General features: G+C 39.6%; 2 protein-coding genes across 2 annotated transcripts; both read right to left on the bottom strand.

Annotated features, from left to right (window-relative positions):
• Positions 1–1,508: 1,508 nt before the first annotated feature.
• LOC112263808 (serum amyloid A-5 protein) lies at positions 1,509–2,811 on the bottom strand. Its single transcript, XM_024440420.2, has 4 exons — positions 2,649–2,811; positions 2,428–2,533; positions 2,063–2,201; positions 1,509–1,857 (listed from the first exon to the last, which is right to left on the bottom strand). Exons 2-4 carry the CDS (start codon positions 2,513–2,515, stop codon positions 1,719–1,721), a joined length of 366 nt encoding a protein of 121 aa, XP_024296188.2. The 5' UTR covers positions 2,516–2,533; positions 2,649–2,811; the 3' UTR covers positions 1,509–1,718.
• Positions 2,812–7,213: 4,402 nt separating this feature from the next.
• LOC121847848 (ferritin, heavy subunit-like) lies at positions 7,214–12,723 on the bottom strand. Its single transcript, XM_042330975.1, has 5 exons — positions 12,498–12,723; positions 10,430–10,532; positions 9,342–9,488; positions 8,796–8,921; positions 7,214–8,431 (listed from the first exon to the last, which is right to left on the bottom strand). The coding sequence occupies exons 2-5, from the start codon at positions 10,526–10,528 to the stop codon at positions 8,273–8,275; spliced, it is 531 nt and encodes a 176-aa protein (XP_042186909.1). The 5' UTR covers positions 10,529–10,532; positions 12,498–12,723; the 3' UTR covers positions 7,214–8,272.
• Positions 12,724–15,394: the final 2,671 nt, after the last annotated feature.

Genomic DNA, 15,394 nt, shown 5'->3' with positions numbered 1-15,394 from the left:
CTAGCTGCATTTCAGGGCTCATCACATAGATGCTGAGTGCAACTGCTGAGGCTACTTATTTCTACTTGGTGAAGCTGAACCCTGTTGCTAACCATTACACATTTCAGGTGAAGTTTATCATGATATAGCGAAATCTATGATATTGATATTGCAATATCTATTGCTATTGACATCACCTAAAGTTCATATTTTCAAATTAAGAGTGACAAAAACTGAAAACCTAGGAAAGCCATATACCTGGGTTACAATTCCTCTGTGTTACAATTCCTCTGTGTTACAATTCCTCTGTGTTACAATTCCTCTGTGTTACAATTCCTCTGTGTTACAATTCCTCTGTGTTACAATTCCTCTGGGTTACAATTCCTCTGGGTTACAATTCCTCTGGGTTACAATTCCTCTGTGTTACAATTCCTCTGAGTTACAATTCCTCTGGGTTACAATTCCTCTGTGTTACAATTCCTCTGTGTTACAATTCCTCTGGGTTACAATTCCTCTGGGTTACAATTCCTCTGTGTTACAATTCCTCTGTGTTACATTTGTATGTCTGTGCATATTTTACAGTATGCCTGTAATTCTGCATTCTGTAATAATGAGTGGTTATGTTCAAAAGCCTAACTGTATACTAATGTTATGCATATTATCTATCTACGTTAAATTATACATAGCCTACTCATCTAACCTCCGGTCTCAATAGAGTTGCATAGTATGTTGCATTGAATCCTCATTCAAACTGTCATGTTTCATTAACAGCAGGGGCATCCATCCTCTCCCCTTTGGCCTCTCTCCCCATGCTTCTCTTGTGATGTCATAAGGATAGCCTGGCACCAGCTTTGTTCCAGAGCATGTCTCTATTTTCACAATGATTTCATCAGTGACCCTCAATGATTAACAAATATACTGAAATGGACGTGGCAGATAACAATATTATAATTGCAATTTGTGATGAACTGACCTACCATCCTCGTGGACCAGCTGTTCAAGCCTATACGGTACCTGCAGGCCTCCTTACATCCCCTGCCCCGCTAATAACAGGATTCCCTGCTATATCGTTACACTCAACAAATTGGCCTGGTAGATCAGTGGTCAATTAAACCAGCATCTATTGGTTGTAAGTGAGAAGGGGAGGACACGGTGTGTGTTGTGTTGGCGAGAGGGAGGGACCTTAGTGATGAGCAGAGGCAAATAAATGCACAACCTCTATTGGCTTAGAATTGTTGTTGCACCCTCAAAGTTCACATCACTGCGTCACCTGCAATTCTCTCAGCTTCTTCTATGTATCCTATGTTTTTCTCAGCTTCTTCTATGTCTATCCTAAGAAAAACATGTACTATGTACCGCTGACCCACTGTCCAAATGTCCCAGTTACTAGTTGTAAAGGGCTGACCCGTTGCCAGTTGAAAGCTGAGAAAATGTCAACCCCAGATCATTTGAGTATACATTTCAGGATTTGAACATTTCTTTCCAACCTTCCCAGTCGTATCATACTGATTACAGAAAGAGATTCAGTCTCTAGTTGAGTAATCACTTTATTTTTGCAACACTTTTGAAATATATTGTATACTAAGTTTCAGTACCATGTTCCTGTCTATTATCAGAACATTTGGGCAAAATCATTTTTGAGAATATATTTTTTTTTAACCAAAAGCAGGAATTAAGTGCAGTATAGTTGTTTGGCTTGTGGTCCTTTCAGTTTGGCTAGTAACCACCTTTTTTTAGGTTCAGTAGTTCTTGGGGAGTCCTTGGGGTCTGAATCGGTTGGGGTCCCCTCCATTACGTCCCCAGCGGTTAGCCTCCTGGTCAGCTGCTGAGTCCTCATGTCCTCGACCACTGGAACCCTGAACCATCTCCCGGCCATCACTGAGAGAGGAGAAATATTACATAAGTCACACATCAACCACAGTGAACCAATAATGGTAAAATTGTTTTTCTGACCAGACATTATTATTGATTTATTTTACAAAATGTGGCATAAAGAACTAAATGGATAAATTCTTGATCAGATAATTTGATGAGCAACTGAACCACATTATAAGCGTCTCTCAGATATTTGAGAATCACCCACCTGATGACTGTTGCTGCCCACCTGCCCCCTGGTCCTCTCCTGGCAGCATCATAGTTGCCCCGAGCGTGGAAGTACTTGTCTGAGTTTTTCCAGTTGGCGTCCTTCATGTCGCCGTATGCACGCCACATGTCTCTAGCACCTGCAGGGTCAGGAGGACACGGATGTTGAGTTTGACACTTACAAGGAACTTTACAACATTTCAAACCACTAGCCTCAAGAAACAACAATGACTTTAAAGGAGTCCTCGAATACAGTACATTGTTGCTCTTGAATGATTAGTTACTCTTGAATGATTTGTTACTCTTGATTTGTGTATCTATTTCTGTCAACAATGAAGAAATAATGATTAAAGTGTATAAACGGACCTCGAGCAGCTTCACCAGGGAAGTGGTACCACTGAGCTTGAGCCCCCACAATAAGGGTCAGAACAAGTCCAGCTAGAAGCAGCTTCATACTTGCAGATGTGACAGACTGAAAGAAACATGGAGAGAGAGAACCTAGGCTACTATATGAATTGCTAACATATTTACAGATAATTTATTACATTTAAACTGTGACCGCCTCATATAACAGAGTTATCTCTTACCTTTCAGCTCCTTAGTTAGTTAATCAGTCAGGCAGTTTGATCTCCCTTGTGTTTTGTGTTGGTTTATGGTCCGCAGCTTGTTCTTATATTCCACTCAGACCAAGGAGGAGTTTAGTTTTGCAAAAGCTGGAATTCCCTAACTTCGTCCTCCCAAGTTATTACACTCAGAAGTGTCTGTCCGCTACACAAGATGAGGAATTCAGGTCATTACAAAATTAGATTACCTGCTCTGAAGTCTTGGGCAATAAGGAGGATACTCCTCAATTGTGTAACTCGGCCTACTGCTTTAAAAACCAAGACATCAAAATGGGATGTGTCAGCATTAATAAGACTAATGGGGGCAATGAAGTTTGTTTTTCTGCTTTTAATGTCGTAATTGTCATGATGGATGAGGTTCCAAACGTTTGCCTCTCACCTAATATGAGAGAATGATTCCTTATGATATATTATAGACTACTATAGTAGGGTAGAATACAGGTATTTAATAGACAGACATGAAAAGCACTTTACATGTCCACATTGTACAGATTGCACCTGTATCTTACACAATCACTGCTCCCCCTCACACCTATGTTGCTGTTCATTGATTATTGATTTCCATTAGTATCTATCTTTTTATCCTACTACTGGTCCCATTTACGCTTGTTTACAAATCAAATCACATTTTATTGGTCGCATACACATATTTAGCAGATGCTATTGCGGGTGTAGCAAAATACTTGTGTTCTTAGCTCCAGCAGTGCAGTAATATCTATCAATTTACTGTAACGGCTTTCTTCTGGTGAAAGAGAGGCGGACCAAAATGCAGCGTGGTGGTTATTCATGTTTTTAATAAAGATGACTACATGAACAGACTAAACAAAACAAGACAAGACAAGACAAGTGCAAACCTAAACAGTCCTATCTGGTGCAAACACAGAAACAGGAACAATCACCCACAAAACCCAATACAAAACAGGCTACCTAAATATGGTTCCCAATCAGAGACAAAGACTAACACCTGCCTCTGATTGAGAACCATATCAGGCCAAACATAGAAATAGACAAACCAGACACACAACATAGAATGCCCACCCAGCTCACGTCCTGACCAACACTAAAACAAGGAAAACACATACGAACGATGGTCAGAACGTGACATATACACAGATCTAAATGTAAAAGAATGGAATTAAGAAACATATCAATATTACGACAAGCAATGTCGGAGTGGTATAAATATATATATATATATATATATATATATATATATAAGTATAAATATATATATATAAATATATGTGATGGGATGTATAGACATTATGGACGGTATGTGGATCGAATATTTAGTATATCTGTAGAATACGTAGGATAGAATAGTATATATACAGCAATAGTTGAATGGGATGGCATTGACTAGAATACAATACTATACTGTACATATGAAATGAGTAAAATAGTATGTAAACATTATTAAAGTGACCAGTGATTCCATGTCTATGTACATAGGTTAGCAGCCTCTAATGTGTAGGGTTGAGTAACCAGGTGGTAGCTAGTGACGAAGTTCAGGGTAGGGTACTGGGTGGAGGCCAGCAAAGGATGGCTATTTAACAGTCTGATGGCCTTGAGACAGAAGCTGTTTTTCAGACTCTCGGTCCCAGCTTTGATGTACCTGTACTGACCTCCCCTTCTGGATGATAACACGGTAAACAGGCTGTGACTTGGGTGGTTGTTGTCTTTGATTATCTTTTTGGCCTTCTTTTGACATCGGGTGCTATAGGTGTCCTGGGGGGCAGGCCTTGTGCCCCCAGTCATGCGTTGGCCAGACTGCACCACCCTCTGGAGAGCCCTGCGGTTGCGGGTGGTGCAGTTGCCGAACCAGGCAGTGACAGGATGCTCTCAATGGTGCATCTGTAAAAGTTTGTGAGGATCTTAGGGGCCTAGCTGGATTTCTTTAGCCTCCTAAGATTGAAGAAGTGCTGTTGAGCAGGGGAACTTGAAGCTTTTCACCTTCTCCACTGCGGCCCCGTCGATGTGGATGGGACGTGCTCCCTCTGCTGTCGACATGTGCAGTACCTTCAGAAAGTATTCACATCCATTTACTTTTTCCACATTTTTTTGTGTTACAGCCTGAATGTAAAATGTTTCAATTAAGATGTTATGTCACTGGCCTACACACAATACCCCATAATGTCAACATGGAATTTGGGTTTTAGAAAGTTCTACAAATTAATTCAAAATGAAAATCTGAATTGTCTTGAGTCACTAAGTATTCAATCTCTTTGTTATGGCAAGCCTAAATGTGTTCAGGAGTAAAAATGTGCTTAACAAGTCACATAATAAGTTCCATCGACTTATTCTGTGTGCAACAGTAGTGTTTAACATGATTTTTGAATGACTACTTAATCTCTGTACCATACACATACAATTATCTGTAAGGTCTCTTAGTCAAGCAGTGAATTTCAAACAAAGATTCAATAACAAAGATCAGGGAGCTTTTATGGGACATACTGCAACAACAACAAAAATGTATATGGATAGTTTAAAGTACATAGCCCTCTTAGCATCTAGTGAGGCCTACCCGTTTCTGGATATAACCCCTGTCTGGCCTCTTGAGAATGGCTAACTAACAATGCCTCTTCTAGTCAGCAACAACACATCAGAAAAAAATATACAGATTTGAATGCTTTACTGTACTGTCCTATTTAGTTTTAGTCCTCAATTGGAAATCATTGTTTTTTGGTGGAAACCACTGTCTCAGGCGCTGCTCCAGAATCTCCCATAAGTGTTCAATTGGGTTGAGATCTGGTCACTTAAACAGTCATGGTATATGGCTCAGCCAACCAGATCAGTGACCACTGTGGATGGGGGCAATGTCATCCTACGGGGCATAGCCATGATAGCAAAAATAATGGCCTGCCCAGCATTTTTATACATGACCCTAAGCATGATGGGACGTTAATTGCTTAATTAACTCAGGAACCACACCTGTGTGGAAGAACCTGCTTTCAATATACTTTGTATCCATCATTTATTCAAGTGTTTCCTTTATTTTGGCAGTTACATGTACTTAAAACACACTTAAAATAGTACCTTAATGTAAAGTGTCACCAAATATTACCATTTTGAAAGGTAAACAAAAAAAAGAAAAAATGTAAACTAGTTTTAAACTTTTATGGCCATGATGACGTCATGTTGGTAGAATAATGACATGTCAGTGTGGAGACAGAACAGCAAGGTTATGTGTTTTTATACTTGTTTTTATTTCTGTTAGTTTTTACATAACTTTATTTAGTTTAAGTTGTTAAAAAAATATTTATATTTCATTTTTATATTATTTTGTTTCAGTTTTAGTGTTAAGAGCATTAAGTATTTGTGGGAGGCTAGAAGAAATATTGGTTGTAGAGTTTTTGTGTGTTTTTTGGGGTGTCATAACTGGGGGGCAGTAATATATAAGGTGATGGGTCAGGTCATAGGTTAGCCCTTCTCATGACTCCAGTTTTACATTGGAGTCATTCCACGTTTCAGAATACTTTCAGTTTTTCAAATAGGTCTGTTAATTACTTTATTTCAAGTTTCAAGTTTTAATGTCACATATATAAGTACAGTTTGGGCACTGCATCTCAGTGCTAGAGGCATCACTGCAGTCCCTGGTTTGAATCCAGGCTGCATCACATCCGGCTGTGATTGGGAGTCCAATAGGGCGGTGCACCATAGGCCCAGTGTTATCTGGGTTTGGCTGGGGTAGGCTGTCATTGTAAATAAGAATTTGAGCTCTAACCCTAACAATGCATTAATCAAGGGAGAACAAAAACCCACGAGATATGGAAATAAAAAGATGACAAAGTAAGCATGCTATGTACAGGGTCAGTTCCAGTACCATATTTACAATGTGCAGGGATACTGGATCGATTGAGGTAGATATGTATAAGGGTAAGGTGACTAGGCATCAGTATATATGATGAATAGAGTAACAGCAGTGTTTCATGAGTGTGTGTAGTCAGTATAAATGTATGTGCATGTCATGTGTACGAGTATTCATTTTTTTCATGATTAATATTTGTTTTAGTTTCAGTTGAACATTATAAACTTGCAGCACAGTAATGTTTTGTTGGCAGTGAAAGCCAGCTGAGATGCCAGTTCTCCTTTCCTGACTAACAGTTCTGACTGGAAATGAAACTTCGGAATTTCCTCAGCATCACATCCTGTTTTTGACAGTGTTACTAGTCCTGTCCAAAACAAACCATAGCCCCAAATAGACAGTTGACATGAAATAAAGACAGATGTGTTTTTCCACATCGGGGCATGGTTATTAAATGACAGACGTGTATTTGTTTGAAATCTATCATTAGATGGTTTCATTTCAAAGAGACTATCATATTCTGTTGCAAAATGCCATAAATCCACCTCTCAGAGAAAACAGTACCACTGCAATGTTCTATAGTCAAATGTGACATATATATCCATATGGCTATACAGTATATTTAACTGTACAAATGACACATTGGTGATCATAGATGTGGAACCCTAGATAGGATGTCATAGACAACCCTGTACACAAAGGTTTGAAAGGATTACAAAAAACAGTAAGTGTAATCCATTTAGTTTGCAAAATTGTAATCAGATTAGATACTTTTGACAATAGATTACTTTGAAGTTCACTTTTAAATTCAGGATGTTTGAGAGAAAGGGACACGTGTTCAATGACATTCAAATTAGCATTGAAAAAAGGCACAAGCATAGGTGGCTCTGCACGAGCAAGTCTGACCACAGGTCAGACTAATGTTAAATTGGTTTCCACCACATTTTAAACTGTTTTTTTTACATAGAATTGAGTTAATATAGCGAAGGTGCCCACTCTGGTATTGACACATGCACTCAAGCCAACAGCTCAGATACAGTGCAGGTATAGCCTACAACAGGGATGAGCAACTTAAATTGTGGGGGCCACAAAAAAAAAAAAACTTCATTCCTACATGTACATAAGGTTGGATGGAAACATGACAGTAAATTTTACTCAAAGGTATCCATAAGCACTTGAATGAAATTGGTGGATAAAGCATTGGAATGAAACTCAATACATTGAAAGATACAGTAACGCAATATTAGGAAGGTGTTCCTAATGTTTGGTGTACTGTATTAAAGCCTTTCAGAGCCACCTGGGTGTTGGGACGTCTGCGTCTCAGGTGGACGTAAGAGGTTTTAAGAGCATTGAATCACTGGGGCCCTGCACACACTAATATTATTGCAATGGGATCAGCTGAATTTGCTTAAATAATTTTAGAAATATCAGTGCCATTCTAAGCAATAGTCACTCAATTCAAGCTTCTTGAATGGTCTTTATTCCATCCATTTTGTGTCAGACCAGTTTAACTATCTGAATGCTGACCATTTAGACTAATCTTTAGACACACAGAAATCAGAATCCAGAGAGTTTTTATTTCACAACAACTGCCATCAAAACAAAAGCAGGGGATACAGTCAATTTGGAGGCAATGAGCTACTGGCTTATAGGAACTGGAGGTTGAAGCTTAGTGCAAACTAAGGATTTAAGGATAAACTTTATTGATGCCAGTCCCTGACAAAAATAGACTAGTCAGATCTATCAAGCAAGACAGAACTCAACAAGAAAATGGATGGTCTATCTATTCGCGCTCCTTCCCCAAAGTGTGTTTGTCAAACAGGTACTCGGCCATGCCGTTCTGCGGGGCACCCATGCGGCGGAGGTTTGTCACCCAGTCACCCAGCTCCTTTATAGACTTCACCTGCTCATCCAGGTAGTGTGTCTCAATGAAGTCACACATCTGAGAAAAAGAAAACAAGAGCACAAGGAAAACAGTTAAGCAAAACTCAGGAGTGATGACTCAAACAGAACAGGGATGAATAATCTAGTGTTCTTCTAGACCATAGAGGAAAAGTTATTTTTTTTACAACCCAGAGTAGTAAAACCTTCATGTGCCCCACTGGACTTGAACTGATGAAAGTGTACACGGAAAAATCTGACGTAGGTCAGGCTTCTCATATTTGAGCACTGTTCATGAAATCCTAAAAATTATGTGAAATGTGGGTGGATTAGATTCAGATTTAAACTACTCAGACATTTAACATCTTGCAGTTAAAATAACATGATATTTTGCCTTTGTATAGTTCTTGTCTCCAAATACTCACGTGTGGGTCGTTGTGTTCAGAGCAGACCTTGTGCAGATCCAGCAGGGACTGGTTTACACTCTTCTCCAGCTGCAGGGCACTCTCAAGGGCCTCCACACCGCTAACCCACTCATCCTTCTCTGGTTTCTGGAACAAGCCATACATATGCTGTTAGAGCAGCAGTAGTGCTGCCACACCACCCCCTACCAGCTTATGTCAGACAAACTGGAGTACACATTAAGCAGCCAATCAGTCAAGTTTAAAAAAAATGTATTTTTTTCTTAACCCCTCATTGCATTACTCTGTAAGCAAAGTCTGTCATTCTCTAGGATCCAATATGGCTGCTGTTTAATGTTCTCATTGCAACCACACATTTTTCCCTGACAGTTTTGATCACTGGCAGCAGTTTAAATGTCTGTGAGAGATAAGCGGTCCACACCCTCAATCTCCCATTGGCCCTCCCTAGATGGGCACTACCATATCCCCACACTAAACTCCTGTTGAAAGCACGCATTTCCTAACAGGCAAAACATGGACGCACACACAAGCACTTGCACACACAATCACCTTGATGTCCTGCAGGAAAATTCTCCCTCCCCTCTGGTTCTGAACTTTCATCAGCTTCTCAGCATGCTCACGCTCTTCGTGGGACTGGTTCTTGAAAAACTTGGCAAAGTTGTGTAGGGCCTGGTCATCACGATCAAAGTAATACGCCTGAGACGGAGAGAAAAGTAAAGACCTTTAGTTCAAAGCTACCTGGCTGGTTCCACTTCTATCATGAAAAGCTGATCACAAGACCTTAACTTTGTCAAATAAAAAGCCCAATATCAAAATATTCATCTTGACATAAGTAGTGGCTGCTATCAGTGGAATCAATGTGTGTTTAGTGATCACTGTGCCATCAGCAAGCAGATAAAATGAGCTCCACAAGTATTGGTACAGTGACATTGTTTTGGATCTGTACTCCAGCACTTGAAATGATACAATGACTGGGGTTCAAGTGCAGACTGTCCACTTTAATTTATGGTATTTTCACCCATATCAGGTAAACCATTTAGAAAGTACAGCACTTTTTAAACATATGGTCCCCTAAAATAGTTGGACTGAGACAAATTAACAAGTGTATTAAAATGTACATATTTGGTCCCATATTCCTAGCGCACAATGATAATAAGTGAGAAAGTTAGGGGCATAAACATGCTAGCCTCCCGTTATCAGTCTCATTACTGCAAGAAAGCACTTTAAAATACTTTGATTAATATATTAGTGAGCCTTACAGTTGTGGAAGGCTTATATTTAGCCTAGATATAATTTCACAAGCCTGAATTCATGATTATTGCTGACTTCTGAATAAGTGAATTTTTCAAAGCTTATTCAAAGCGTGTGACATAACTAAATAAAATAATCAATCACTCACAAGGTCGAAAACAAAGAGGATTTAGGCCATGCCGCCCAGTCCTAGTATTAAAATGAGTGCCAGAGGCCAGGGTGTTGAACGCACCCATCTGTACCATCATGGGGTGTAAACTTTACACCGCATGACTCCGTGGACCTGTAATCTAATCAGTCATTCAATGTGTCATACTAGTGTCCTTGACCACGCTTGCCAAACCCTTCTTCCCTACTACATCTCCATTTAAGTATCTTGTTCTTACCATGGACAGGTAGACATAGGAAGCGTACAGCTCCAGGTTGATCTGCCGGTTGATGGCAGCCTCAGAGTCCTGATGGAAGTTCTGTCTCACAGAAGGCATGTTTCTGAAATTGAAATACATTAACTGTTAAAAGAGGAAAGGCAGGCATGTTTCGGACACTCTGGTTCAATGAATTCCGGCACTTAAAACATCATGGAGGGCACTGATGCCAAAGTCAAGATTGAATTATTGAAGAGTCACAGTCTAACGTTACAGAAAGTTGGTGCCATCGGGTCATAGTCCATGCAATAGATAAATGGTTTGTTTGGTTATGAGGTGTCACTATAGCCCTTTAGTTGGCTAAGAGCGGGAGTCTCGCAAGTATTTGGACTCTATGAAGCTTGCACCTCCACACGCAGTGTCCGTGTGGAACTATCAAAACAACTGATGCATTTCAACTTGGGCAGGTTGTTGTCATTGAAAATCCAGCTGCCACTAAAAAGTGAAACCAATATATTCCTCTATTTAGCTAGATACTTAGACCGTATCTATGCGCATCGCACCCAGAGAGGAAGTAAGAGGGTCGACGCCACCCAAAATACATACAGATTAAGCAGATGGTCTGCTAGAAGGGCGACTGCACTTCCTGATATAGCCTTGTTTTTGATTTGGTTCATTAAGAAGTGCTACCGGCTATGACTGAACTCAAACGAATTGGTTTGATAGGTGGGAAGAGTCCTAATTATGATTTGGGTTGGTCTTTCGATAAACCTCTGGGGCTACTTGAACATCTATAAATTACAGTGTAAATGGGAACAACATTTATTGTGCACACCTTTTAGTTCTCATGAAATGCTTTCAATATGTGTATACATTTCAGTTAGTTTGAGGTTAAGCCATTGAAATGTAGAAACAGTCCCATATACAGTACACCAACTTACCGAAGGTCCCCAACTAGCCCTGTAAGGATATCCGAAGTGAACCAACATTTAGAAAGGTTGCATGCAACTGCACTCCGAATTGATGATTACATGCGGGCTGCCAGGTGTGGCCAGGATTGATAAAAATCCAAACTCAAATTATGTTGGGATGCAGTCACAACCACAAGTTTCACAAAACTTTGTTTGACCCGACTGGCAAATTATCCCATTTACACTGTAGTCAATTTTGACAGTAAAATAAATGTTCGGCATTATATTGATATCACAGTGGTCAAAAGGCATTGCATCTCAGTGCCTCAGGTTTGGCCTTAACTGACTAACCCAATTAAATAGAATTTCAGTTTTTTAAAAAAACTATTTTGATACATGAAGTTTATTTGAGCGAATTTAAAATGTTTAGGTTGTTAACGAGGAAATTGATTTTTTTTTTTTTTTTTACAAAAGATTGGCTAGATGCATCTCGCCTCTGAAGGCATGCATTTCCATTGTTAAATCAACCAGCTTGCCAATATAATAGATCGTCGCACTTGACCGACCAAGGCCATCAGTGTTGTCAATTAATATTTAGCGAGTTCGGACAGACAATGTTTAGTTGATAGAATTAAGTGGGGAAAGTCTCTAAATGCTATCGCAAACGAGAGCGCACTGAAACAGGCAGAGAAGAACAAAGGGCGCGGTGTGCGTAGGAGATGGCGAAAACGCTACGTATGGGATCGCAGCGAGTTAAATTGGTGCTGTGACGACGCAACGGCAAATCAAGGAGACGACCACTGAAAAATAGTTCCCAATACTGGACGCCAGAATTTGGCAAAATAAGGACATGAAGTAAAACACCGTGATATCGAAAAAAACCCGCCATAACAGACAACTTGGCTAACTACTAGTAGCTATTTAAACATTGTAAGATTACTCCGCGTTGTTACGTTATTGTCGCAAGCTTGTTAACGTTTAACGTTAACTAGCTGGCTACAGTAGGTAGCGTAGTTTTACCTAACGTAGTTAGCTAGCCACCCTCACTAAGTACGGCCTTGGGCGGCAGTGGTTAGCTAACTACGTTAAGTTACACAATCCTTCCAACTATTATGCCAACCAGCTAACGTTAGTTTAGTAACTTATTTATTCTTAGCTAGATAGGTTATTTGTCTTACCTCGTTTTTTCTGGTCCGAAGTGGTGGTGTGAGTGATTCGAATTGTTCGTATTAACGATGTTACGAAATGTTATGTGTAGCTTGATCTAATTTGGTACTTAAAAGGGATTAAGTTCATCAAAAAAAAAAAATTGCTTCGAAAGAGTAGAAGGTTGCCGTTCAAGCACTGTTGAAGCAGGTAACCTTTACTCTCGTCTGCAAACTGATAATAGTGAGCGTTGCGCAGTGGTTAAATAGGGAATGACGTCGTCAAAAGCCGTAAGGGGAGGAGATTGGCGCAATGAGGGACTGTCAAAGCACGTCATTTTTTCATATAAAATATTACTCTATTCGGTCAAACTTGTGTAAACTATATGGTAAAGCAAGGCACTTGTTTGAAATTCTTTCTTACTCAGTGAGCCATAGCAAACGGATGAAAATGGTATCACATGAGTAGAGTTTAGAGCAGGATTCCCCAACTGGCGGCCCGCTTCAAGTGATTTTTATTTGAGCAATCTGGGTGACAGGTAGCCTGGCGGTTAAGAGCGCTGGGCCAGTAACTGAAAGATTGCTAGTTCGAATTCCCGAGCCAACTAGGTGAAAATGATATGTTTCCCCTTGAGCAAGGCACTTAAGCCTAATTGTTCATGATAAGATTGTCTGCTGAATGCCTCAAATTTATTTTCAACCATAATAGAGAGATCATATGCAAGCAAGGTTTGAAATAATTATGTTTTAGCCAAATATTATATCTTCTTGGGCTTCTTGCAGTCAATTTGCAGTCTATGTTCCAGCACCACTCAAGAAGAAATCGGCCCGCGGCTGAATCTAGTTGATGATCCCTGGCCTAGAGTTTTTCCAGACCACCAGACAAAACAAAACAAAAATACTAGGCTAAGGCTCCCAAGGATCGACCCAGAGTTTTTCCCATGTCAGGTCACACTTTAAAAACGGCTGGCCTTACACAATTAACAGGATTAATCAAATAAGGAACTAAACAATACACTAAACAGTCACGTAGACTACATTTTCTTAGCAGAGATGCTGACAATTCATGATATTACGTAACAGGTATTTTGAAGAGGGTATTTGAATTTCCCAGAAGTGACAACAGCAGAACAGATGTCATAGTCTGATCGACACAAAATATCTCAGAATCCCAAACACAATGGATGCCACACATTAAAATAGGTTCTGAGAGTCTAACTGTGGCCACATGAATGAGATACCAGCAGTGAAATTACTTATTTATGGTGTAGTCCTACTTAGTTGATTGGCATTATCATGGTGGAAAAATAGGGCAAATTCAGATAAGTATACAAAACCATGATAAATTCTTCTATTACAGTTGTGTGGCTACAAGTTTCAGGCTAGACTTGTTTTTAAATAATGGGAAGAACCATCACCATGTGACTAAATACTGACACTACATGACACTGAACAGCTGTAGCAGATAAACAGTACTATCATCACCACAGTTCTCTCTGTCTGTCTGGTATGCTACACACAGTTAATAACCACTGTGTGTACCAGACAGTCAGCCATCCAGAGCAGAGGACTGCTGGGTCATTGTCATACAGTGTATCATATAATCACAACAGAAAATGCTGCAACATAATGCCATAAACATTGGTTGAAAATCCAACCCATGAATAAGACTGTCTCGTTTCCTTTGCCACTAGGTCTCACAATCTCTCATTTGCACTTTTCAATTAATGACATTCATCATACACTTCCTCCCAATGCTAGGAAGCATATCATGTGCTATACAGTGGAAGTCAGAAGTTTACATGCACCTTAGCCAAATACATTTAAACTCAGTTTTTCACAATTCCTGACGTTTAATCCAGGAAAAATGTCCTGTTTTAGGTCAGTTAGGATCACCACTTTATTTTAAGAATGTGAAATGTCAGAATAATAGTAGAGAGAATGATTAATTTCAGCTTTTATTTCTTTCATTACATTCCCAGTGGGTCAGAAGTTTACATACACTCAATTAGTATTTGGTAGCATTGCCTTTAAATGGTTTAACTTGGGTCAAACGTTTCAGTTAGTCTTCCACAAGCTTCTCACAATAAGTTGGGTGAATTTTGGCCCATTCCTCCTGACAGAGCTGGTGTAACTGAGTCAGGTTTGTAGGTCTCCTTGCTCGCACATGGTTTTTCAGTTCTGCCCACACATTTTCTGTAGGATTGAAGTCAGGGCTTTGTGGTGGCCACTCCAATACCTTGACTTTGTTGTCCTTAAGCCGTTTTGCCACAACTTTGGAAGGATGCTTGAGGTCATTGTCCATTTGGAAGACCCATTTGCGACCAAGCTTTAACTTTCTGACTGATGTTTTGAGATGTTGCTTCAGTGTATTCACATAATTTTCCTGCCTCATGAAGCCATCTATTTTGTGAAATGCACCAGTCCCTCCTGCAGCAAATTTTCCACCATAATTTGCAAATAAATTCATTAAAAATCCTACAATGTGATTTTCTGGATTTTTTTTCTCTGTCATAGTCATAGTTGAAGTGTACCTATGATGAAAATTACAGGCCTCTCTCATCTTTTTAAGTGGGAGAACTTGCACAATTGGTGGCCGACTAAATACTTTTTTCCCCCACTTTAATTGGTAGCATTGGATAGAAAACACTCTGAAGTTTCGAAAACCGTTAAAATAATGTCTGTGAGTAAACTTTTGTCTTGCCCATTCACCCTCTGATTGGCAAACATACACAATCCATGTCTCAATTGTCTCAAGACTTTAAAATTCTTTAATCTGTCTCCTTCCCTTCATCTACACTGATTGAAGTGGATTTAACCAGTTAAATGTAACAAAATGTAATCTACGTAATCCCCAAAAGTAATTGTTTATCATGAGAGGGCCATAAACAATAACTAGTAATGCTACATACTCCAAGAAAGGTTCAAAT

The sequence above is a fragment of the Oncorhynchus tshawytscha genome, linkage group LG12 (genome assembly GCF_018296145.1).
Source record: "Oncorhynchus tshawytscha isolate Ot180627B linkage group LG12, Otsh_v2.0, whole genome shotgun sequence".
In the NCBI taxonomy this organism is placed as follows: Eukaryota; Metazoa; Chordata; class Actinopteri; order Salmoniformes; family Salmonidae; genus Oncorhynchus; species Oncorhynchus tshawytscha.
Note: the sequence above shows the minus strand (reverse complement) of the source record. Positions and strands in the feature narration are given on the sequence as shown.